Source organism: Pholis gunnellus, assembly GCF_910591455.1.
Source record: "Pholis gunnellus genome assembly, chromosome: 6".
In the NCBI taxonomy this organism is placed as follows: Eukaryota; Metazoa; Chordata; class Actinopteri; order Perciformes; family Pholidae; genus Pholis; species Pholis gunnellus.
In genome coordinates, this window is record NC_136532.1 from 1,682,512 (window position 1) to 1,710,072 (window position 27,561).

Genomic DNA, 27,561 nt, shown 5'->3' on the forward strand with positions numbered 1-27,561 from the left:
AGGCCGTTTTTCTCTTAATGAGTTTTTTCTCAGACTCTGATCCAGAAATCTCCACTTCAGCAGCTCTTTGCAGTTTCATTCCTCTTTATATTCTGAAGGTTTTTACAGAGGGGTTTCTTTACATTCCATTTATAGCCTGATTTATACAAGATTGTATTACTAAAAACATGTAAAAAATGTATTTCTTTTTTTATGGCTGTGACAGTATTTTCTGATTTATGGAGTGACATAAAAATAGATAAAAAATCCTTTCATTGAAAAACTTTGACTCTAATACACAGCATTTTTTTACCTGGCTTTATCCAATGTTCAGATTTCTGTTCTAGAAATGTATACAAATTAGCACAAATAATAAGTAAATTCATCATTTACATACATAAACTTTCCCCCAAAAAATATTCTACAAAAATATTATATATATAATAATCAAATGTTTGATGGCCTATCCACCTGCAGTGTCTTCTCAAGGTGCGTTCACACCAAACGCGCTGAACTTCTGCGAAAAAATCGCGTGACGCTGTGGCGCGATAGCCTATCAGCGTTGAGATGTTTCTCCTGTCATCACTGACTGGACAAACAAATACTGTAGCCGTCTGTGTTGACCCAGAGCTCTACGATACCTCATATCAGTAGAGACCGGACCAAACTATGTGTAGACATGTGTGTGTGTAAACCATATGGTGCAAACAATGAAAAGACGCTGCCATATTTACGTCTAGATGACGTTATGTTGAGTGTTGATGGAGCTGCTACAATGTTAGCATAGCCTAGCACCGATCGATCCGAGCTCCATTGAGAAAACAAGTACAAATCGGCATCATTACGTAGTTATTTCGGAGTCCCTTTTTGTCGGTTTATTGCCGTTAAATCACAGCCAAATCAATTTATTTTGTGTTCATACAGCTGTAGTAAACAGCCGACGTGTGGCTTGCTAGACACAGTGAGCTCGATGAAATCCACGGAGCTCCTCCGGACTATGTTATGAACCAGACATGACGGCGTTTAGTTCCCCGTGATATCTGGGACTTCCACAACACGTACTGAGCAGAAATAGAGGTTATTTTTTTCACGGTTGATGGCGGAAAGTTGAACGGCTTTCAGGGCAATAAGCCACGCCCCCTCTCCGGCGCGATTCACGCGAATGAAGACAAATAGTCCCCGGCGAGACCGGCGGCGCGAATGACGCGATTAACGCGATTCGCGCCACGTTCATCGCGTTTGGTGTGAACGCAGCATCAGACAGCAGACTCAGAGATCAGATATAATCCAGACTAGTAAAGTCAGATTTGGGAGGCAGATTTGTTCAAAGAATAGAAGACTCGGGGCAACCATCTTTTCATGAATGGGTTATTTATATTTGCATGGTGGGCTTATTTGAAAAATATTCAGAATGACACAGTATTTGTTTGTTTTTTGTTTTTGATGTTTTCGTTGTTTGATGCGTTACTGCGACTGCGTTTTCAGGCGTAACGCGAAGCAGCTCGACTGCAGTCAATAGAAAGACGCCATTAGACGCAAATTCACCTGGGGCGACAGTAGTGTGAATCCCGGGTCTGTGTGGCTGAAGTAAAAGGCACATATAGAACGTGATTATATCTCACCAGTCACTGCATTGGTGGTCGTCGGCAAACTCTCCCGCTCGTCCGTCACCGCGGTCACACCCATCCCGTACTCTGTGCCAGGTCTCAGGCCTACAGAAATAAAAAGCAACGTCATGTTCAAATCCACAGAGTTTTCACCAAACGAACGACGGGGAGACTCTGCGGTCAAGTGGGCAGTTATTTTGGCTAATGGCTCCAGTGCCTACGGCAAACAAAAACAAAAAAACACTCTCATGTTGCTTGGCTGCACAATGGATTGCAGACTAATTGCATTTCACGGTAAGCCTGCGCTCGCTGCGGAACATCAGCATTGTATTTGCATTGATGGATCTATAGGGCCCTTGTGGCGGAGCAGAAACAGTACTTGCTATGATACAGCGGGCTCCGGAGGCCCTTTGGTCTCCACAATTAAGCCCTCTCTCGGCTTGATCACCTCTAATTCCTTTATTAACTCCCACAGAGGTCATCGCACGCACAGTCTTGCAGCATGAAATTACACCTAATGCCCGGGAAACTCATTATCAATAAAATCACGAGCGTGAAGGCAATTACAGATAATAACTGTGTGAAAGAAGTGCTGATGCGTGTGTGTGTGTGTGTGGAACCGAGTGGGACGTCGGCTGAATGGACACAGTGCTTTTATTTCCACGGGACGGGCCTCCCAAGGACAAAGAATTGGGCCAGACAAAGACACTATTAGCCCGTTTTTTGAAGCTTTTTTGGTTTTGTTTTGTTTCTCATGGCGTCTAATCCTGCCATGCCGCAGCACACAGCGTAGAAACAAACGGGGGGAAGAAAAAAAACACACATCCGCCTCAAAGCATGGCTTTATAATGTCGGTGGTGCAGATAGATGAAAAAGTTTGAGCGTGGATCTCACAGGGAAACAATCAGCAGTGTTATTCCATTTAAAGTTTGAATGCCAGACCCCCCCTGGGTGGTTTTCTAATAAAGTGAGCCTTTTGTAGACGGGCAAACAAAGGCAGCCCATTCTGGAAATGAGCAGGCTGAATATAACACTGACCATTTAACGGGGAGCACCACAAACACTTGGCCGAAACAATTAGCAGAATACAATCTTAACACTGTATCTTTTTTTTCTCCCACAGACGCTTTTCAGCTGTGCCATTTGGATACAAAGTGGTAATGGGATAACAGACAAAAAATGTATCAAACTCTACATTACTGCAAAATCCCTTCAACCTTGAAACATACCAGTACCAATCATGTCTGAACACAGGCACTGGTCTAATAATGAAATGTGTTGAGATAATCACAAATGTCTTCTGAATAGAGATTCAATTCTTTAGTCTACATCATAGATATCAGTGTTGCTGATATCCTGGCAACCCACAAGTTTTTCTGATTAATGGTTCAACCCCCGAGTTGCTGGCCTGCACATCAGGAGCCACTTTCGGTTCAATGTTTTGCCCAATGACACGTAGGGCTCTATCTTACACCTGGCGCAAAGCGGAGCAGAGCAGCGCACAACAGCGTACAACAGCGCACAACAGCGCACAACAGCGCACAACAGCGCACAACAGCGCACAACAGCGTACAACAGCGCACAACAGCGCAACTGTCATTGCTACTTTCAGGCAGACGCAGTTGTTATTTTCATGTTCAGTGCCCATGATGTATAAGTAGCAAATGTTCTTGCACTCAAACTGGTCTAAAGGTTCCTTCTCAGTTAAATAGGTTATCAGTGCATTTGCTCACATGCATTTAAATGGAGTCGTTGATGGGACAGAGGTTTAGGGGACAGCAGATTGCAGAGGGCGTGCCCACCTGGCTTTTAAATGGAATAGGAAATGACTCTCTGACTCTCTGAAAAACGCACCTATGATTGATCAAGAGACTAAATAAAACCCCTTTGCCCCTTGCGCTCAGATTATAGGCTGTTTAAGTAGCAAACGTGGAGTTGGAGACGCTCTAAATGCACTTGCACACTAGATCATTTGATTAGGGGCCCACATTGAAGATTATTCTGTGATTAATGGACGACTTCGCAGCCACAGCCACCCTGTAGTGTGCCAAATTAAGCAGACTCTGAGTGCATCTGGATATAGCAATATAATGCCATGACATATAATGTATATCCATGATAACTGACAAGACTTGGGAAAACTGGAAAGTGGACAAAGGTTACACTTGTAAAGTATTGCATAAAACAGGTGTGTGTCTGTAACTTAAAAGTAGTAATATTAACCCGAATGGTTGTTTGTGTGTGTGTGTGTGTGTGTGTGTGGTGTGTGTGTGTGTGTGTGTGTGTGTGTGTGTGTGTGTGTGTGTGTGTGTGTGTGTGGCTCTGGGATCCAGTACCGGTGATCTTGGCCTGGGTGGTGTCCTTGGGTCCTGGGGGGAAGAGCAGCTCTCCGTGCTCACCTCCAGACAGAGGTCCATACTTGATGCGATAGTTTTCCACCGGCGCTTGGCTGTTCTTCCACTCGAGAGTGATACTCTCGTCCGTCAGCTCCACTGTCTGCAGGTCTCTGGGGGCGTCCAGGTCTACAACACAGACACGGACCAAACCTTGAGACTGACAATGGGGGGCTGGACCACACACACTTTATGTGTGTGTGGCCCTCCCAATCACCTGAAACACAGCTCATTAAAATGATGATAAACAATTAATAGCTGTGCCTGGTTCATGTAGACAGTTGTGATGTAACAGGTTCGGGTAGATACATTTTTTGGCCTGTTAACACATCAAATCGTCATTTCAGTCTCACCTGTGAGGAAAGACTCGTAGACAGGAATGCTGGTCCGCTCTCCCCTCCGAGCCGACAGGGACACCTCATACTGGGTGTCGGGGGTGAGGCCTCCCAGGTGGTACTGGGTGTCGGTGGAGGAGAGCTCCACCACGGTGCGATCAGTGGGGTTGGAGCTGGGCCCGTAGGAGACACTGACCCCGTCCACCTCAGCCACGGGCTGGGACCAGGTCACCAGTGCCATGGTGTCCGTCACATCGCGTACGTCCACCTGGCTGGGGGCATCGATCACTGGAGAGGTAAGGTGTAACACAGTGATGGCTGTTAATTCCAATGTCCTTCTGCTTGGATACATATATGATCAGGTGTTTGTTGAACGATTGTTGAAATTGAAACTTGATGGACATTTTTGCGAAAAGAGGAGTGTGGATTTCGTCTCCTATCGCTTACATTAGAAATATTTTAATGTCCAAAGACTAAAAGAAAAACCTGTTTCTGTGTTGACATAGGCAGCTGTTTTAAGACAGACTAGAAAAACTGGGACCCTAACTGTAGGAAGGTGCAAGAGGTTTAATTCCAGTCATGCCTAATATGTCAGAGTCATGTGCCCTGTCAGCGTGACGCTTTTGTTTAAGTTTAACATACAAGATTAGTCCGCTTTTTTGTCTGTTTTATCTTATATCTTGAACTTTATTGTAATGTTACATTTTCTTAGATGTTAAAAAGAAATAAACATTAAAGGGGAGACACATGCAGGTGAATGAGGTAAAAAAAAAATACTTAGAAATCCCCATGAAACTTCCCCTGTTGATTATTTGATTTAACACAAATGGTTTTTTTTGTATTAAACGTTTTCTGAAAAGTTATGTTTCCATATGCAAATTAGGCATTATCTTATTATTAATTATACATGTGAACATTGGATAAAGCCAGGTTCAAAATTATTTTTTAATTTTGTTGACATATTAGAGTCAAAGGTTTTTACACAGGGGGTTTTAGATATCTATCATGCCATAAATCTGAAAATACTTTCAACAGCCATAAAAGAACTTTTTATTCAATGTTTTTAGGAATACAATGTTCTATATATCATGTTATGAATGATATATGAGCAAACCCCTCTGTAAAAATCTGTAAAAAGTGAGGATTTCTGGCACAGAGTCTGAGAAAAAACTACTTTTAAAGATATATATCGTAGAACTACATACATTTTGATGACGAATAGGGTAAAAATTGGGTAAAAAAAAAGAATTACTATTAGGCGACCAGCACCATGAAACATGCTAACCTGTGGTGAATTTCTGAGATATCTACGAACTCAAGTAGTAAGATAAACACCTACATGTTTATATAGGATGATGTCTTTCTACTAGTCTAAAAGAAAACATGATATTGAAGCAAAATAATCCCAAATCTAAAAATTGACCAGTGCAAGAAAAACGTTTTTTTTTGCCTGAGTGGTGGAATAGGAGAAATAAAGAGAAGTTGCACCATGTAAAGCCAACCCAATAACAGTATATAGGTGCACAACAAAGCTATAAGTTACCCACAATTAGCAGAATCCCTGAATTCTTTCCTTGTGTTCAGTCTCAGATAGTATGTCTTCAAAATGCATACCAAGGTTGTTTGTTCCTAACTGGCAGCAAAATAAATCAATGTCATAAGTAACATATATCATTGTTCTTCATTTCCACTGGGTTATAATTGTGCCTGGATGAATATAACTAGGAGAACCTTGGCAATGCGGGTGATTTGGTCTAACTACAGTGAAGACTGAAGATTGTCTTTTTTCTGTTATTCTTCATAGCTTAGTTCATTACCAGACCATTTTCCTCTTGATTTAAGATGCATTTTGATCCAAGCTGCATCTTTAAGGTAGTAAAAAGTATTTTATTACGTAAAAGTTATGTACGTTTTTGCATTTGAAGTCAAGAAGACAAGACGTGAATTCACCTCAAATGTTGCAAATTGAGGCAAAGACATGTGAGCGCGTCTTGAAAACATTTCAAATTGTTGTACTGTTTGTACATTACTAGCTAGCTTCAGCTATGGACAGTCAATGCTTTGGCTGTTTGGCTGCATGTTCTGAACACACATCACAGTTCACCAGTGAGTATCTGCTGTTTACAATTCCACATTTATTTCTGTCGATTGGGAATTGGGTTGAAATTTTTTATCATGGTTATATCACTGGTGTTGAGGCTTTGCAATTGATGGTTTGATGGATTGATTATCCCATTGATTGATTGGACCAACAAAGGACGATGAAGGTAGGAAGGAGATGGAGGGTTGCTGTGGGAAGTATTATATGCATGAATACAGAAATTTCAGCAATGCAGGTGCAGAAAATATGACAGCCCTAATGCATTTATGAGGCTATTTAGACTATTTACAGATAAAATCCCCGTGCCATGAAGGGCGCCTTTTCGCCGGCGCTGAAATTGATTTGTCACACGTAAGCAACTTTAGGAAAGTCAACCTTCTGCGCGGGGCTGATAAAGTGAAGAATCTGTATTTGAGCTTAACACAGATTTGTCTTCTGAGGACGCTACGAGGGTGTCGTTCGGGTGTCACGATACCATTCTCCTGGGAGGCCGCCGTCCCTCTGAGCCTGACGGCTTGACTGACTGGTGCCTCCCCCACATGGTGGGTTGGTTGGAGGGGGAGGAGAGAGGAGAGAGCGAAGGGACTCGCTTCACACAATTAGCCCCTCAGCATGCAAATCCCACAGTACGAGCCCACAAGCCAGTGTAATGGGAGACATTAAGAGAGCCTGAGTGACACAGAACTCTGAACCTCATAATCCAAGTAGTGCTGACAAGTGGTGGCATACATATGTATATGCACGAGTGCATGCATAAACCGTGGATATAACAAAAGGTCATACATTTTGACGTTTTCTTGCACTCGCAAGAATTCAACCAATAAAGGGAACTTTCCTAATTTATCCATGCTGCCACCATGATAAAAAATATTTGCTCTTTTAAAATAAAAAATAATGTCAGAATTTCTGATTTTAACCTTTTGAACTCTAGGCCTATTTTGAGACCTCTGCTCGAAAATGTCATACCCGTACCGAAAGGGGCTTATCTCACTAACTACAAGGTCTATTTGAATAATTTCAATGGAATTATAACACTAACACTTGTGATATTTTTTTTTAATATATGTACATATCAGTGTATATGTTACTAATTAATGCTGAATGAATATAACACACAGCTCAAATAAAGAAATTTCAGGTTCGCCTGAAAGAAAAAGCACTTTTATTGATTTGAAATGATGCAGTCCAAGGCTTAAACTCTCTCAAATCATATCACAACATGTCTTTTGTCCTTTTTAAAAAAAAATTGGCTTTGATAGAGTGAAGTATGCCTGAGAAATCAATGCCGGTGTACAGGTCAGCTTTGGTCAGCCAACGTCAATTCTGATTTTAGAAGCAGCCAATATAGCTCTTTTATTGGACTTTTAAATACTATATAACTATTTATTTCACTTCTTCTATCACTAATAGTGTTCAATGTTCAAGTGTTCTATCTAATACAGCAGTTTGGCATCATTTTGAGAGCCTGTGCCATATAAAAACCTGTAAAATATGGCACATTTTCGTCAGAATTTCAGTTTTACGGGATGTATTTGAACCCAACACAGCCTGTGATTGGCCGATTTGCGCAATTCCCACAGTTCTGAATCCGGAAGACTCTGGGCAGTGCAGCCATTCATTCTTTGAGTTGTTTGACCAAATTTTAAGCCAATAAAATAATCGAAAACTGTGATCCGCCCCCATGGGTCAAACCCATTGGCCAAAACTGAAATTATTATTCCTTCGTCATAGTTGGTCGTAGAGACTCAGTTTTTTTGGTCGAGTAAAGAGAGAGAGCAGTCGAAAATGCAGGAAATGGATTCAATCTTTTTCGGGCCGATTTTCTTCCAGAAAAACATCTAAAAGGTACGAAGCGTTTCAATATTTATGCTGTGAGGCTGTGTGTTGATCCGAGGTAGAATAATTGTAACTTTTTAACGGTGAAAAGTAGAAATATTCTGAAGCTATAGTTCGACGTAGTTTGTTGTGCTGCTCCTTGTGGATATTCTCTTTGTCTGAAAAGTGCCGTAGATCGCGGCTGGGATCGATAACTGTGAACATTGCTCGCCTTCTCCTGGTGAGAAATAGGTGAAATTGTGGTAGTACTTGTAGTACCTTGAAGTACTTTGTGTATATATATTTCTTTGAGTGATTAAAATAGGTTACATGGTCCATTTGATCAGAATCTCTTCATCATGTACGTTTTTTAAATATTTAAAAATATCATTTAATTCGTTCTCAAAAGTGATTTGTACTACATGTGTACACTCTTTGCCCCCTTTTAAGTAATTAATTAATTAATTATTTTGTTTACACATTGTGAAAAATTATCACATATTTTGTCTTGTTCTTGTAAGGAAGCATCAACAAGTTGGTATGTAGTTATAACAGGAAACTTCCATATGGTGTTAAAAGAAGAAATATAGATCAAGTCATGACGATGTGATTACAGGAATAGTTTGGAGTTAGAGAAAATCAATAGCACTCTAATATGTGTATGTTTCATATGAAGCTGGAGACAGTTAGCATAGCTTAGCAAAAAGATATGAGTTAATCTTTTCAACTAACTCTAGGGCAGAGAGAGAGAGTTTTTCCCACAACAATGATGTATTTATTTAAATGTATATTAATCTCAGTAGTCTCTCTCCCATCAGCCTCCCAACCAAGTATCCCTCTCTAGCTACAGTAAAGACCCTACTACCCTTCCTTTCAATCTATTGTTCTTCACTGAGGCTATATATTGAGGCTATATAGTTCGTGATAATATGAAAGGGATTAAGTTGAAACTATTTTCTTGCTATCATCGTGGCAGCAATATGCTGTTTCCATTTCAATTCAATTTGACTTTTCTCCCAAGTAAGGAATATATCCATGTAATGGAGATGTAGAGTGTAGAACAGTGTGTGCTACTCATAAGAATAAGGGATCCAGCCATCAAAATACAACAGGCATAATCACTGCACTTCCTTTTCTGTGGTTCCACTGTAGATGATACTGAAGAAATGTAACAAAAAACCCTTAAATTTACTCCAGCTGTAATTTACCAGCCCTGCTCGTACTGCTGAGTGCATAAGCAATGGTCACGATAGGCCTCTAATGGCTCTTCCATGCATGCCTCTGTTTATCCTGGCAAAGAGTGGACCATTTTCGTACCATAAATAATGAAGTAGCCTGACCCACTGCTAGATGGAGCTGCCATTTATTAAACTTTGAACATTGCTGCGCTTGTTAAATATGCTCTGTTGAAACAGAAGTCTCCCGGGACTTACAGACACCGAGACTATACTTACAGTATAGAGAAAACAAACATTTAACAACTCCATCAAGAAATGGAGAAGTGTTTTGACCTACCCCCCTATTCAACACCTAAAAAACACCTAAATATAGCCCGGTGGTGAGTGGTTAGTCTGGCGGGTGAATCCACAACTTCAACCCTGTTTTCTCTCTTTATATTGATCCCCAGGCCCGAGTTCCTCAGAGTGTTACAAGCCATTGGGCTTTATAGCCCCGATGCAGCTATGGAGCCATCTCACAGCTTGCCAACAGGGCGGGAAATCCATATCTGTTTTTACTACCCCGCCTAAATCACAACAATGCAATGAAGTCTAATGAGCTAATCACTCAGGGTTGACATGTCGGGCTGTTTTCAATTCACCGTTGGGGGTTGCAAGATGGATAACCCAGACATATCGAAATCAATGAACCTACGCAAAGGTATGAAGGTGACAACCTGTTTTTGCATTATATTTTGATGGCTCAAACCTTGATCCCCCCCCCCCTCTCTCAATCTGCAGCACTGGGTCAGAATGGTGAAAAGGAGTTCAGGTTTATTCTTTTTAATTGTGGTTTGAATATAGGATTAATACGAAGAAGTTGAGATTTAATCGATAATATTGGTGTCCAAATTTTACCTACCTTTCTAGAATCCATCCCTCTTTAGTATGAATATATTTCTGTATACGTTTCATGAGGGGCAAAGTATGCATCAACACTAATAAGCTATGGCAGACTAGTAGTAGAGAACATACCATTGGATGTCCATCAAGAAAGATGTACATCCAGTAAGTCTAAAACAAAAGAATGATAAGCCGGTTAGCAGTGTGAATGTGTACACTCACTTGTGACGACGTTCTGGGAGGCAGGCGGTCCACGCTTGTTGTTCTTCACCACCTCCAGCTTGACCTCGTACTCCTGGCCGGGGCCCAGGCCCGACTGCTCAAAGGTGGTCTCTGGACGACTGAGCGAGTTAAGAATCTCACCATCTTCTTCTTTCTGCCAGCACCGAGAAACACCATCAACCACTACAAAGACTAGTCCTGGCATAATGTGTGGAGGGGGGGGGGGGGACTGCTAAATCATACATAATGGCGCTCTGGGTGGCGGTTGGACTTAAGCGTTGACAGGGGACCCAGTTTACTAGAGTGTGGCTTTGCGTAGATCCCAGTAGCACTGCTAGGAAACGTTTCCATGAGCACTCAAATGGGAAAATAAAGAGGTACACAAAGAAAATGTATGGCAATCGGAGCTGTCAAGACATGCTAACTGCTTTGTTTTTGCATGCTGGCTCGGCTGAACCATTTTCCACAGGAAATCCACCATGATCCTCATATATGCACATGAGGCAATTATTGAATTTGAAGTAGGGGGTCTGCAGTGGGTCGTATATGGTTTCTACCAGAGGAAAATGTGCATAATAGTGCAGGCTGAGGTAGCCTCTACAGGTCAACCACCTACTGGAATACAGAAGGCCATTAACATATTGGGAAGCAGGACTCACTGTGTTTCTGAAGATGAGGTTCCAGCCATCAAAGGCAACGTCCAACGGGTCCCACTGCACCTCCACTGATGTCTCCCGCACTGACTTGAACTTAAGCCCCTCAGGCTCAGGCAGATCTGGGACGCATAGAACAAAACTTTCACTACATTTCATCTAGATACTATAGAGATACTATACTCTGTGTTTTGTTAAGTCCCACAGAGGAGATTGACATACGTGTAGCCACCCGAGCGCTGACAGGAAGACTCCTCTTGTTGTTGAGCACAGCATAGACGCTGATCAGGTACTCTACGCCAGGCTCAAGCTCCCGAATAGTGGCCATCTTCTGGTCCCCGGGTACTCGAGCGTCCAGCTCAAGACCTCCAGGGGCCGTTGGGACGTAGGTGATCAGGTACTCGGTCACATGCATCTCATTCTCCCAGGACAGGTCCACCGTCTCTGGGGTGACCTCCACCACTGTCAGGTCCTTGGGTGGCGAGACTATGGAGAGACACTGAAAATCAGTGGTTTGTACTGAGGTTGATTTTTTTAATGTTTGTAACATGGGAGTTTTCTCCAAGTTCTGTATGGTTTGGAAATGTGGCTATGGGCAAATGAATTGACTTGCTGAACATGTGACATTTTGAAGAAAGATTAGATAACATCAAGATGGTGCCTCCAGAATTTGGATTGAAGTGACTTCATCTAGAAAATATGTATAGATATAATCTGAAGAATGAGTACAGGATTTAGAGCCATGTTGACATTTAAGTGTAAAGCTCACTGAAGGCTGATGTTATTAAAGTAATAATGTCAAAGATTTTCATTTAAATAAAGGTCTGTTGAGCCAAATGAGGTAACACAATAGTGAATGAGCCTATGCCCCACTGGTAAAAATGTTATGTTCCACTGGTGGTATGTTGCAGACGATTTGTTCCGGCTATAATGCATCTTTCTCTTGTTGTAAATTCACTCATTACCGCAGTTTTTCCATGTGATTATACAGAAATAAGCTAAACAATATCTACCAAAATATCAATTCACTGATGTCAGTTTTAATGGGAAATCAAAAAGAGCCACCATTTGCCAATTACATAAAAAATAAATGCATTTGATTCATATGTAGAAATAGAGACCGGTCTTATTTGTACCATCAAATGAAAATGTTCCTAGAACATGATGATATAAAAAAGTGTTTCTATAGAAGAGAAAAGAACAACTGACACCTGACAGTTCATTTTTAAATTTCAATCGAAATTGAATTTTAAAAAACATTATATTTCATATTATGCTAAATGATCACCCAAGTCAAGCTGTTTACAGCAAAAAAGGTCAAAAATCCCATTATACGCTACATGCCAGCACCAAAAAATAGATAAAGTAAGAGACTGGAGATGAGGTGGAACATTTAGTTTAGTTAAAGTGGCGGATATTTTCTTCAGGCGTTGGTGGAGAACACAACAGCAAAAATGAAGATTGAATATTTGACTACTACATTCAGGTGACCAGGAGTAGGAGGAATAGTCTCCTGATAATGTTGCACCTGTATCAATGGGGCTAGTAGCAATCAATCAAAGCACTTTATAACCACAATAACACAAAATAATATTTGCCCCAGTTAGTAGGGTAATTATAGAGATTCATTTTATAACATTTAGTTAAAATCACCTTATAATCGGTGAAGGAAAAAATGATCTTCAATCATCCCTCAAATCATCGATATAAGATCCGATCGCCAATTGGCACAAGCCTTACCGGTAGTGCAATCAAGTAGACGATAGGATGAATTATCTGTGGAAAGCAGCACAGCATGTATACATGATCTTGCTTACCTTCAGAGCAGTCCTCTCCAATGAAGCCCTCGTTGCAAACACATACTCCATTCTCACAGTGTCCCTGGTTCTGGCAGTCATTTGGGCAGGTCAGTATGGAGCAGTCCGGCCCGGTGAAACCTTCATAACACTCACAGTTGCCATCAACACAGTAACCTCGATCAAGACAGTTCTTGGGACATGTCTTCTCACTGCAGTCCTCACCAGTGAAACCCTTGTGACAAACACATTGTCCGTTCACACAGTGGCCGCGGTCCAGGCAGTCATTAGGGCAGGTCAGCTCGCCGCAGCCTTTACCAGTGAAGCCGACAAAGCACATGCATTTTCCGTCCACGCACTCTCCGCGGCCCATGCAAGCTTTTGGACAGGTCTTGATGCTGCAGTCCTCCCCGGCGTAGCCTCTGTCACACATGCACTGTCCGTTGACGCAGCGGCCACGGTCTTGGCAATTGTTAGAGCAAGAGAGCTCGCTACAGTCTTCTCCTTGGTATCCTACATTACATACACATTCTCCATCAATGCACTGGCCCCTGTTGCTGCAGTTGTCAGGGCATGAGAGTATTGAGCAATCTTCACCCTCAAATCCTGGATCACAGATGCACTTCCCGTTAAAGCAATGGCCTCTCTCGTTGCAGTTCTTGGGACAGGTGAGCTTCGAGCAATCCTCCCCACTGTAGCCGGTCTGGCACACACACTGGCCATTCACACATATACCACGGTTGTTACAGTTGCCAGAGCAAGTGAGCTCACCGCAGTCTTCGCCAGTGTAGCCATCTTCGCAGTAGCAGGTGCCATTGATGCAGCGTCCGCGGTCAAAACAGTCGTTTGGACAGATGAGTTCGGAGCAGTCAAAGCCTGTCCATGGCTCGTCGCAAACACACTCGTCTTCTACGCATCGTCCACGCCCCAGGCAGTTATTGAGGCAGTTGGTCTGGGCGCAGTCCTCACCGATGAAGCCGTCCTCGCAGAGGCAGGACCCTTCGACACAGTGCCCAGAGTCACCGCAGTCCAGCAGACAGAGCTCAATACCGCAGTCGTCACCTCCGAAGCCCTCAAAGCACTCACATTTGCCATCCACACAGCGGCCCTGGTCCTGGCAGTCATTGGGGCATTCTGGTTCAGTACAGTTGGGGCCCTTCCATCCAGGTTCACATACGCAGCTGCAAGTGTCGGTGCTCCAATTCCCACGGCCATTACAGTAGGGTTTTGTGGACACTTCACCTGGGGGAGGGAAAGAAAGAAAAATCAATCAAAAAGTATTGTAAAGCTATGTGATCACAAATCATTCCCTAAAACTACGTGTGCGATGCATACACAAACTATGGCTGCATATCAAAGACAACTGGTCCAATAGAGTGTTGCAGGAATGAGTCCTAACATACAAAAATGTGTCAGGATTTTAGCACATCCGGTTCCCTTGTCTCAAAGTCAATGGGTTTTTTGACTGGGATTTTGGTTCGATGCCTGAAAGAAGGTTTGTGGTTAACATAAGCATAAGAGATTTCAACATTTTGTATGAAATACGTCTGTAAATATCTCTCTCGTGCATTTTGAAGATTTTAGTTTCTTAAAAAAGGCTAAATAGTGGCTAAATGATACTGAAAAACCTCATCATTCAGACTAGTGCACCTTTACAGCCTGGTTGTGTATACTAACACTCAAGCAACTTGTTATTGTAGTTCGTTTATAGCTTTTCACTTCTGCAGATTGCATCCAAGCTTCAAAAATCCTGAAAGTGGTGTTCATTTGTGAAGATTAATTTGCTGAGAAAAATGTATGTACCATCTTTTGTAAAAATATAAAATACATTTTTGACTACATCCTTACTTCCCAGTGGCCTTTCAAATCCGTCCATTTCATCAAACCATAAAAATGTATTTACAGAGACTGGAAATCTTCTCGACAGGGTGAATGTTTCCAAACTTGATGATGCATGGAAGGATGCTCTGACAACCCATAACTGATAGTCAGATGCGAAGAGGCTTTGCACTGACAATGATGTTTAAGTCATGACAGGAGATAAGCCGAAAACTTGAAAAAGATCATGAGAATCTGTTTGTTTGCATTAAATGGGTCGCTGGTCTACTTTAGATTGTGATAACTCATCAGGTCTTTTAATGCAGAAATAGTTAGTTTTTAAAGAAGTGTGCCCACAGCCGCATCACTATTTGACAATAATGTCACTGATAATATAGAAATAATGACTAAATATTCACTGTATCACATTCATTTGATCAATTTTCATGTCTTTAACCAACACGTTCACTCCCAACTTGTCAAATACCAACGCTTGGTCAGTGACCCTACCCTTCAAAGTACGAGGCTCTGGGTTCCCATCTAGCGTTGATTTTAGACGTGTTAGAAGCAATATGTCAGTTTCTGCTTGTTACATGCGTTGTGTCTTTTCAAAATAACCCTCCACAGAATTTGCTTAGTTTAAAGGTTTACTTTATAAACAAAACTACTTGGTAAGGTTTAGGAAAAGATCGTGGTTGAAAATGTGTATGTTTGTTACAAAAATGGCGTTAGTCAGGGATGGAGGTTACGTATCAAAAGTAATGTAATAGGTCAATGTTGACTTGGTTTCACGGGTCACGAACAGCCGTCTGACGGTCTAATAAGGACGCGGAATGCTGCACTGCACCTAATTGGTTTTATTCTTACTTTTTAGATAGAACCCACTCGATCACAATAGGCAATTACACATCCTCTACATCTCACATTACCTGTGGTGTACCGCAAGGTTCAATTTTAGGTCCAATTTTATTTTCCATATACATGCTCCCATCTTCCAACGTCACAATGTTTATTTTCATTGCTATGCAGACGACACACAGATATAACTTCCCTTGAGACCTGATGACCCCAGAAGCCTAGCTGCTATTTTAGACTGTCTTAATGATATCAACTGTTGGATGGCACAACATTTTCTTCAACTCAATAACTCAAAATCAGAAATCAATATATTTAGTCCCCCAAACCCTATCACTCCCATTAAAAATGCCCTTGGCCCCCTGACCATTAACACAAAGTCCACAGTCAGAAACTTAGGGGTAGTCTTTGATTCAAATTTAAGCTTCAAACCACAAGTCACAAAAGTTGTTGCATTTTGAGTGCAACTGTATGTGTGTATGAATGTGTATGTGTGTGTGTATGTATATATGCAGTATGTATGTATATCTGTGTATACTGTATGTATATTTGTATATATGTATGTGTGTACATTTCTTTTAAATTTAAATGTAAATTTAAATTTCATATGAAATGTTATCGATTATTTTATCTCATTCATTTCTTAGTTTATTTTTAACGTATCCAACGGTCTCACTGAGCTTTCTGTTGTTACTATTGCCTTGTTTTTGCTGCTTTGACTGTCAAAGCACTTTGTGAACTCTGTTTTTAAAAGGTGCTATATAAATAAAGTTATTATTATTATTATTATTATTATTATTATTATTAATGGTTTATAATAGCCGAAAGCGACACATATAGATGCTAAAGAGTTCCTCTGGGTGCTGACCAATTGTTTGTATTTATCGAGTTGGGACGGAGAACTGGTTGTCTTTACATGTTTATTTCCGTAGTGTAGTAAAAGGAAGGGAAAATATAACTATAGGGTAGGATGATAAATCTGTGAACCTATCCAGCCATTTATACAGCCAATGTTCGAAATGATTCCCTTGGCCAGTTTTTAATGCTGTGCTGCATGTGTTCCCTTAAAACCTCTTGGACCCGAGCGAGCCCCATTTGGGGTTCAGAGCGAGATATTTAATCGAAGAGAGCGTCGTAGAAATCAAAGTTCATAAAGAAATTTAAAAAAAAAATACTTTTTTCTTTTTTTTCTTTTTTCGAAAAAAGTCTCAGCAACTTAATCATGTGAACCATTTTATACACTGCAAACACCATTATAAACTATTATACTAACTAACTAAGAAGATCCGCCACAATATCATGTATTTTACGCTGCTGCCGGCGATCTAAGAACTTGGAAAATGCTTCCAAAATGCGGCCATTGCATCCCACCGGTCATATCATGCATCAGGAAGCATGAGAATTCCACACAGATTCTAGCAATAACATCCAAATTTCTCTCCATCAAAGCATTCAAAAGTTACATCGAAGAAGCCGCCACCAAGCACAACGCCAACACTGCCAAGATTAGAACTAAACCACAACTTGAGGAGGTTTTCAGGGCAAAAACGGAGAAATCCGAAATAAATCCATATGAAAGATGTGTTTGCAAGCTCACTGTGACCGTCTGAAACCTAAAATGGTGATTTTCCATTCATCTGACACAAAATGGTGGTCAATATGCCGGCCAGCGAATCATACAGGGGCTTGGGGGAGTTGCGCGGCACGGTTTTGGCTTTTTAGTGGCTGAAAATTCTGTCAATCACTTCATGGAACATACTGGTGTGTTCGAAATAACCACCTGGTTCGAACAAGGGGTCACATGCTAAGATGCGCCCACCATAGACTTAGCAAGCGCTCCATACACACAGACAGAGACGAGGAAATTGCTTGGGGGAGAGATATGATGACCCCCAAAGACGTCAAAACGGCTCAAAATGATGCCAAACAGCTCGGTTATGATAGATTGTACAATATGAGTGATAACCAAAGTGAAATATAGTGAAATATATAGTTATATAGTATATAAAAGTACAATGGAACAGCTGCAAATCCTGGTTCGAAAATGAGAATTTGGCATGTTTTTTCGTACAAAAACTTCTATAACTGGGGTTTGCTTCACTTTATTTACACCAAATCTTTTTTTGAGGCACCTGCACCGGTTTTGCTATGAATTGGGAATGTTTCTTAGGCTAGCCAGGGCCTCATTAAAAAGATTACAGTGCTTTTTCTTCAGGCGAACCTGGGAATTTTCCCTGTTTGCTGTGTTCTGTCTTCAGCTACTATTAACCAGTAACATATACACAATATTTACTCATCTCATCAAATCTCACAATTCCTAGTGTTATTAAACCATCAACATTTTTAAAATAGACCTTGTAGTTACAGAATTATAGTCTCTTTAGTATGGGTTACAGTTTTTGAGAAGAGGCCTAAAAAAGGCTTAGGGTTCAAGAGGTTCTGAAATCCATAATTCACAACCTTTCTGCTCTCAAACTGGAAGCACTTTAGAAATAGATTTCACGTGAGTTGACTTTATGTATAATAAAATAGACACACACTGCCATTACAACACAGACATTACAGCACATAGAGTGAAAGGTATAGACCTACCCGTAACCTGAGCTCCACAGCAGCCCGTCCCACTGCTGCACTGCTCTCTCAGACTAGACAGCTCTGACTCCAGCATCTCCAGCCTGTTCAGGATATCCTTGATGTCCGGCAGCTGGTTGTTGCAGCCGCACGCCTGCTTGGGGATATTGATGCGGTGGGTGAAGACGATCTGATTATCGCCGTCCACCGTGTGCTCCATGTGCTCGGTGTTCTGCATGTCAATCGGGGTGCCCTTGTGTTTGAGCTCGGATTCGCCAGGAGATTCAAGGTCCACGGAGCAGAGGGACGTGGTGGGGACGTTGATGTTGTAAACGTGGTTGAACACCACTGGCTGGTCCGGTTGGGGCAGGGTGAGGTTCTCCTGGGTTTTCGTAGGTGCCAGAGCATCCCTACGGTGGCGGATGACCTTCTTGACCAGGCCGGCGGTTGACAGCTCGAGGAGCAGGGCCACGGTCATGCAGCCGAAGATGAAGCCTTTCATCCCCATGACGACACCCTGACACTGAGGAAGTAGCAGCTTCGTGCAGACTATTCAGGGTTCAAATAGGTGTCCTTGTCCTGAGTAAAAGAAAATACAGACAGAAGGGAAAAATTAAGAAGGGCACTTCTTTCCCGGCACATAATTGTTACATAGTTCGTCTTTATGTCTTTACACGTACATCGCATAGCAATCTACGCCAAATTCTGGTGGATATTCACTTTTCTGGTTTGCCCTTGCCATTCAGGATAAATTCATTAATATACTCTCACCACACATACATCCACAACGGGGGCCAAAGCTGGACTTAAATATTATAGTATCCCACTGAAAAGCAATTAACCTTCTTCTGTTGCTCCCAACAAAAGACCACTTCCAATCCTGTTGCTGCCCACTTTAGGCCCCTCTGCTCTTAGAGGAGGAGACACACACTTAGCAGATGACATTCTTCTCACAATTCCTCTGAGGACCGGGGAGCAGTAGCCATCGCAGGGGCGGTGTGTGACCTTGGAGATCTTAGGCTTTCTTTTTTCCTGCCACTTTGAAATCAGGTTGCCACGGACAGCCCCAGCAACACCTGTATTGTGGGGAGCCTCCTCCGTGTTTTTTCTCTGCAGTCCAGGCCACAACCCAAGCTGGCAGATTATTACCGGTGTATGGTTAGACCATCTGTGGGATTCCTGTAAAGCACAGAGGTCTGCACAAACTTCCCTGCTACCTGCAAACAGCCAGGTCAGCATTCTGACCGCTTACTTACAGCCAATGGGTTTTCTTTCATTTTTTTCTTGCTCTTTATTAAATTAAATATAAGGGTTGGTTACAGGTATGTTCTTGCTGTTACATAAGGTGTTATTTATTGATTTATTTACTTAAAGCATTTTGTTTCCTTTAATAATCCTGTTACTACTGGTTTTCTATCCTGAAAGATGCTGAGAGATATAAAAAGTACAATTCTTAGCCTGTCAGTACTGGAACCAAAAGGGAGAACAAAATTATCAATAGAGATGCCATGCATGCAAAGTGTCTGGCTCAGCCTCAGTTTGTATAAAGCCTTTTTTAGCCCACCTTTTCAGAGATGCTGACACCAATCATTTCCTGCCTCTAATAAAACCAATGTGTGCCTTGGCTGCTCTGAAGGTTAATAGCAGCTATTAGCAGCCAACATGAAAATATCTGGATAAGCACATAGGATATTCCAAACCCTGCGGTGGATTATGTATGAAAGGGTTTCATTTTCTCTCTGCTACACCTGACTTAGTGGCGCTGATGTGGATGCAATAAAAAACATAGGGCTTCTTTGCTGGCCATCTTCATGCGGGAACTGGGAGGCTGACAGTCAGCAGGTAATATTCCAATAAGAGGTGTTCGGTCTCCTCATCCCGGCCTGACTTGTGATTAGGCAAGCTGACAGATGAGCTCAGCTTGAAGGGATCTCACCGCTTCAACGCACATGCACCCTGCATCCCCCCAGCCCCCTGATTAGACAGGCAAGGATGAGCGCCTCCATGATGGGTCGACTGTAAATGTGCTAATATGGCTTGATGATGGGATCGCTGAGGATCTTGGCCCTCAGGGGTCCATCCCACCCCCGCCACCCTGCTTCTCATGTCATACATGCACATCCACATGCACACCAATACAGCCACACCGCTGTGCCCAAGCATCACAAACTAGGGATTAAATCAACAAAATAGCCAGAAAATTGCTTTGAGTTGCTGCTAAGGTTTTAGTTCTGGGCGGATGGTTGGCTTTTTGTCTTTGAAGGCTGGCTGCTCTCCACATGGACCTCTGAGCGAGGCATCCCTGAGAGACCAAAGCGCGCTTTGTTCGAGAATATGTGGCTCTGGCAAAACTCTGCTTTATTCAGAAATAGATGAAGAGAAGAGAGTTCCACGGAGTTAGAGAAGAAATCTGATTTGATTCTCTTCTTAGATGGATTCTACGACTCTTAAATATGAATTAGAACAATCACAATAAGAGAATCTGAGTGTGACGCTGAGAAGCAGAGAGCTGATTCCCCTGTTTGGACTTCCTTCATGAGCACCATGTTGCCCTGGCACTATGCTAATGCTGCTGGTTGCTGGCACTGCAGACACAGACTTGATACAATCTGACTGCTGCTGCTTTGTTATTCCCTCATTTGGTTTTGCTGTATAGTTAGCTTCTCAAACAGTAACAAAGCATGTTGCCTGTCTTGTGGTCGAATGTTAGGCGATTTTTTTTCCCAAGAGAAACCTGCTGGCACACATATTCGGTGCAACTGATCTAAATGACCCTGTTGTGTATGAGCGAAACACTTGAAGTTTTATACCTCACACAGTGGAGAGCTGGAAAGATCCATTTGGCATTGACTTCAAAAGAGATTAGGTCTCTCGCTGTCAGGAATGTCAAATTCCTTTCATGGTATTGTTGTTTTGGGATTAAAGTGACAGGGTCCGCCAACCTGAGCCTTCCACTCAGCACTTATTGTATTCGTGTTAGCTCGTTGCACTTATTGTATTCGTTTGTTTCTGCACTGTACGTTTGCTCTGGTTTATGCTCTTAGATACTTGTTTAACAAAGGAGATGCACTTATGACTTCTGGTGACTAGTAGTTCTCTTGAATACCGATGTTGAATACACTTATTGTAAGTCGCTTTGGAGAAAAGCGTCTGCTAAATGACTGTAATGTAATGTAATGTAATCAAACAGCCAAATTTAAAAGGTGACCTGACTTTAAATGGAACCCTCCCCAACCTAAAAAACAATGCATTGTGGTCCTCATAACAACCAAATTCCCCCCAAAAATGTAAAAACAAAATCTTCAACCCAGTTGAAAAATGTTTGCATTGCATGTTTCTGCAAAACCCCGGCTACGCTGAATGTCGTCATTTCTTAACCAAAAGTCAATAATAATGAATGTATTTCATATCAGCCTTGTATTGTGCATCTTGCAGAGGTAAAAATGTGATTAACGTTGTGATACGACTGGTTAGGTTTACGCAACAAAACTAGTTGGTAGAAGTTAGAAAAAGATCATGGTTTGTGTAAAAATGGTAACGCGACAACGTAACGCGACAACGCAATGTAATGGAACAACGCATTGTAACAACGTACGGTAACGTAACAAGGTAACACATAACGACTTAACGACAAGATGTAGCGACACAACAGGATAACACAACGTAACAGAATGGAATAACTGAACCTAACAACCGTAACTAATGTAAATAATTAACAGCAGACTTTTTTCGGCGCCGATCACAAAGAGACGTGTTGCAACAGGCACGGACGCTTCAAAAACACCCCTTGGCAAGTCAGACAAACCGGCTGATGAGCCGGTGGAGCTGGGGTGCATGCACAACCAGGCAATCAAATGTAAATAATGGAGAAAAAGTGATTATATGTAGACATCGGGCTCTATCTGTTGCTCTGTTGTTGAATGAGGTTTAGCTGAAAATTATATAGTTCATCGTAATTAACTATCGCTAATATCTGTCTCGTTACAACCACATCTACCGGCATCAAAACAGGAAGTCAGTGGTCGAGTACTAAAGCCTGCCTCTTGCTTGATTTCATTGGCTGCCTTGGTTAAGTGTGACATTGACAAGTTGAAAATATTTGAATGTTTATGTGCATCTAAAAAACGCCTGAATAACGTGGCACAAAAGAGGAGCATACACCAGGCGTGCCATACCATAGCATAGTAGTAATAGCACAATAGTTTTGCCGGGGTCACGTTTCTGGCGATGCGTCTTGGTGTGATCGGTCCCTTATGCAGCATTACATAAAGTAAATGTTTACTTTTGGTTTCACGCGGGACACAAACGCCGTTCTTGTGGGTGATAGTCCTGTGTTTGTTTGACCCATCCACCACCAATGCCAAATGCCCTTGTGGACTTTCTTGCTTTTTATATTGTTATTATACCACATAACTTCTGTAACAGTCGCTCCTTGTACTATGTCACTTGCCCTGATCAAAGGCAAAAATGTCATACCAATTCAATGTATTGGTATGCAGAAACGTCAGGGTTGTGGGGGGCTGGAGCCGATCCCAGCTGGCAATGGGCGAAAACAGGGTACACCCTGAACAGGCTATCACAGTGCTGACACATAGAGACCGACGGCCATTTACGCTCACATTCACACCTCCGGGCAAGTTAGAGTAATTAACCTAACCTGCATGTATTTGGATTGTGGTGGGATTTAGTTTAACTTAAAATTCACCGATATTAGCGTTTTCTGATGTGGTGGCCCTGTTGACAAAACAAGTTTTCAATGCCTTGGAAAAATTCATTTGAAATGGTTCATATAATATGTTTCCGTTCTGTCTCTTGTATGGCTGAGTTTTGGGCAAGTTTAAGCAAATAAAACTATTTATTACAGTTAGGGAAAGATCACAGTCCCGGATTAAAGAAATCTTAGACGCTTTGCATGGACAACCACCCCAATTAGGGATGCAGGGACCAATACCACTATCAGGTATAGGTCTGATACTGTGCTCATACTAGTAAAACTACTGTGATACAACCACACCTGATAGCAATACAGATCCAGATCCACAACATGCATGAGATGGTATGCACAAACCTTCCAACAAAAGTTGATACTATTTACTGTGTATCGGCCGGAGGAAACAGTCACATCCAAAGAGTCCAGGATTGACAATCCACAGAGAGTTGCTTCTTTACATAAATCCTGTCATACATCCTGATTTTTCCATTAATGTAATGTAAAAAACAGCAGCAGTAACTCACTCCTTCCTGACAAGAAGAAGTGTTTTCCAGTATGTCCCTTTCTTTAGCTTCCATGTTGTGCAAGTACAGAACCTTACACCTTGGGTACATCAGGAGAGCGCATTTATTTCACACAAAGGCAGACCAAGAGGATCAAGATAAGAGTTAAACAAGGGCAGTCCAGACAGTACAAAACCCCATGAGTTACTGAATATCCCCAGCCCAACATGGCTTGGATCGTATTATCACTTAGCATTGATCATGTCTTGTGGGTGATAACAACGCTGTTTCAATAGAAATAAATCAATCCCTGTTGGATGATTACTTTAGCAGCGTGATCATTTCCTCCTTTTAGACATAGGTTTTACTTTCAGTTGGTTGACATATTGATAGTCAGACTTTCTGTCTGGGGAGGGTTGTAGACATAACTTTTTTTCCAACTCAGTCATGGACCCATGCTGCCAAACGCAGTTGTTACTGTGGTTAACCTTTGCTGAGAATCCGAAATGGCAGCTTTTCTATTGCTGGGAAAGCAGTGGTTATCTGTGCAGCCGTTCTGATGAGAAAATACAATTTGTTTTGGGACAAAAGAAAGGCGAGTGTTATCCACAGCAATGTGTGGTCTTTCATTTAAAAGCAAACCTATATGTGCTGTCAGTGCTTTTAATGAAAGGGAAAAGACAGATTGGTAGCAGGGATAGACTGGCAATCTGCCAGACAGAGCATTTTCACAGTGGGCCGACACAACTGTCTTTTCATTTTTTTTGTCTCACCGCCCCATAAAACAGGTAGATCTTATAGGTTTTTTTCTTAATTGGCTGGCCAAATCACATCTTTAAATTCTTTGCCCTTTTGACTCAGGGCCTTGATTCAACAAGGCATTTGAAAAATAGGATATGGAAGACGGATAAGACAAAACGCAAGGGATGCGCGGAAGACGCAACAAAAAGACAGCCCAGAATGTTAATAGCTACAGACTTTTCAGACCCTTAAAGCGACTTGCTGCTCGCTGAGTAAAGATCAGCCGTCAGTCGGCAGCTTCTCTGGCAGCAACATCTATCATCTCCTCTCTCGCTGTGGTGGAAAAAAATTTATATTTATATTATATTATGTTATATTATAACATAATATATTACTATGTGAATAATATATATTACTATGTGAACTATAATAATATATGTCTTGCAAATAATAATTTGTCTTGCAAAGAATATAATAAAAGTACTATGATACTTGAACTTATAAGTCGTTTTAAATGCTTTATAATGTGTTGTGATTATGGTTGTAAAGATGATAAATATAGCTATAACTAAATATAGTGCTATGAGCAGATTATTACGCATTGTAATTACGTGTGCGTCTATGCATCATAGACATGAAAGTGTTACTTAAAATGTAATTTGTTTTGGCAGAAAATAAAAGACAAAAGTTATCAACAGCAATGTGTTGTAGGTCATTTCAAAACCAACATGCAGTCGACGAAAGGAAAATAAATTATTTGCTAACAATCACTGCATAATGGCAGCGGTGAGTGTGAACAGACAGCGCAGCAGTTGTCTGATTACTCGACAACAAACATTCTGGATAATGAAGCGGCGTGCCCCCCTTAAAAAGCTGTAAATATTCAACGACTACAACTCAAGTCCCAGGACTGTATGTTAAACAGGTCTGATAGGATGCGCATGTGTTCTTTTCATTTCTGAAGAATTTTTCAAGCTTGCCTAGTTTTGTGGGTCACCCATGACAAAAACTCAGCTTGCCTTCTTTGGTACAGTATCCAAATCTGGGTCGCTGGTACAAGGACTGAATGAAGGGTTATTGTCTGGGGCTGTTTTTAACTTGAGACACTGTCACACTAACAAGGGAAAGGGACCAAGAAATGGGCCTCTGTCACAGACACTCATTGCCATGTCAAGAATCATGAAATCCCACTTTAAAAGGTGCAATGTGTAACATGTAGCCACATGCTCCAAACAAATGTGTTGGTGTGTGGTGGTAGGGGGGCAGCATTTGCCCTGTACTACTGAGTCCATACAATCTAAATTTACAATGATCAGTTCTCAAAAAAGCTGAACTCCTAACTAACAGTAGAGATCTCTGCAATACAGAGACTTCTTTGACATAACGTCAACACTGTAACCTCTTCACATTCTTTACATTGCACATTTAAAGAGCTCATATCCCAAAGAACCACATATGTACACTAGAATTGGAATCTGCTGATGAACATGTTTAGCACAATAAACTTGCCTTGCGAGGTGAAAGAAACCTCCCCTGAGCTAGAGCAGGTGAATATTGATTTAGATCCCGTGTCTTCACCAAGGTCAAGACACGGGAGAGATAGTGAGTTGCTGAGGACAGCACTATAGTTGTGAGTTCTAATCATCAAACACAGAAATGAATTTCCAGGAAGAGGCATGGCTTGAGCTGACTGCCTGACGCGCGATCGATGGTGCCGTTGTTGCATGGCAGAAAAGGTTTTTCAAATTTGTATCACCTCGCGCTCTGGAAGACACACACTGTCTATCTTTTTCCACCCTTTATGACCAATGCGGCCGTCGCTGTTGTGCTGAACTACACAAACCCCCCCTCAGGCAGAGTAAAGAAGCAAACTGCTGGGCGAATTTTGGAGGGATGCGGTTAGAAAACAAGACGAAGAGGCAATCAGTTTTGACTCATTTCATGTGAGGGAAATGATTGAGGTTGAGCGTAGAATTTGGTTAAAATGTGGCAGTGATGTGGTCAGGCAATGACATCAGCACACAGCTAATTGGGGGAAGACAAGTCTCCTCTCTTCTCTGGAGAATCTTCTTCTAACTTGTTTGACAGATGCATATTTCAAAAGCAAGTTAGGTGCAGCAGGTCCCAGACCAACATGAATGGTTATTACAAATATGATCTGAGCAGAAAAATCTGTCAGTTCTAAGGTAATGGAACCAGCATGATTGATACATTTGATAATATTTTTAAAGTATAAAGCAAAAGTTACAGTAAAATTTGTTTTTTCTTTAATTGTGACTTTAAAGCTGCACTATTTCATATTTGTTGTATTAATAACAGATCAAATGATGATACATATTGTGAAAGTAGTCATTCATATTAACCAACACAACTCTCTTCAGCGCTGTTTTTAAGACGATATGCAGACTTGGCTATCTAAAATTTGACTATTGAAGAGGCTACAATCAATGCTTTTTTTTTAGGGAATTTAAATGTCATGTTGCAGCATTTTTCACTACATTCTGGTATATAATTACCAATTTTTAATTGAATAATTGAGAATATAATGGGCAGATTAATCCTTGAAATGAAATCGATGAAAATATGCATTCATTTCAGCCCTAAACTCGGAGTCTACAACTACTTTATGAGATGACAATATGTCAGTGATGTGTGTACAGATTGTTTTGCTAACCTTCAGAGGCTAAAACATCTATTATTGGCTTTCAAGACATTTTCTTAAAAAATGTGCAGTAAAATCACTTGACAACTTTGCAAATGACTATTTATGCTATAGCATCAATACAATAACTCATGATGCCCAAATATAATTAGAGGATTATTTTCACTGAGGTCGAGATGACACTTGAAAATATCCAGGCAATGTGGTTGCACTGGTGAATGTAAATGTATGTAATAATTATTTTCAACCTCTGACAAAGGTCCTTTGCCTTTGAAGTATAAAATCTCTCTATCCCCTCTCACGCCTAACAAATCTGACTGAAGGCACTGACGTGAAATCAATAAAGCATATCAATATTTCCACGACAACACTATCATTATTTCCCACATGGTAAACAATTTACGATGATTTGACTTGCTAAACAGATAGGAAATGGGGAATACACTTTTTTTTGATGGATGGAAAGAAGGCTGGTTTCATCAAACCAAAGGCTGTGCTCATTGGCTCTCCGCTGTGACCCCATTGGATTTGATGACACAGATAGCGGGGGAGTGGTGGGGGTTAGTGTGTTCATGGCTGATAAGGCAGACGGGGAGGCTGGATCTGAGATACCGGCAGAAAACACTTATCTGGGTACTCAGAGAGAGCGCTCTGCCAAGGCTGAGCCCTATCGCACTCACAGAACAGCGAGAGTGCTTTGGAGCCAGAGCTGACATGTCTGACTGATACCGCCCCAAAA

General features: G+C 41.5%; 1 protein-coding gene across 1 annotated transcript in view; it reads right to left on the reverse strand.

The window, feature by feature from the left end:
* The window catches only part of tncb (tenascin Cb), a gene marked incomplete at both ends in the record, with an annotated part of 40,785 nt that extends 22,078 nt beyond the window's left edge, over positions 1-18,707 (reverse strand). Inside the window, 8 exons of the mRNA XM_079161806.1 lie at positions 1,602-1,691; positions 3,923-4,108; positions 4,333-4,602; positions 10,513-10,666; positions 11,172-11,287; positions 11,388-11,651; positions 12,983-14,203; positions 18,227-18,707. Coding sequence (XP_079017932.1) covers positions 1,602-1,691; positions 3,923-4,108; positions 4,333-4,602; positions 10,513-10,666; positions 11,172-11,287; positions 11,388-11,651; positions 12,983-14,203; positions 18,227-18,707 — 2,782 coding nt within the window. The remainder of the gene's footprint in view (positions 1-1,601; positions 1,692-3,922; positions 4,109-4,332; positions 4,603-10,512; positions 10,667-11,171; positions 11,288-11,387; positions 11,652-12,982; positions 14,204-18,226) is intronic.
* Positions 18,708-27,561: the final 8,854 nt, after the last annotated feature.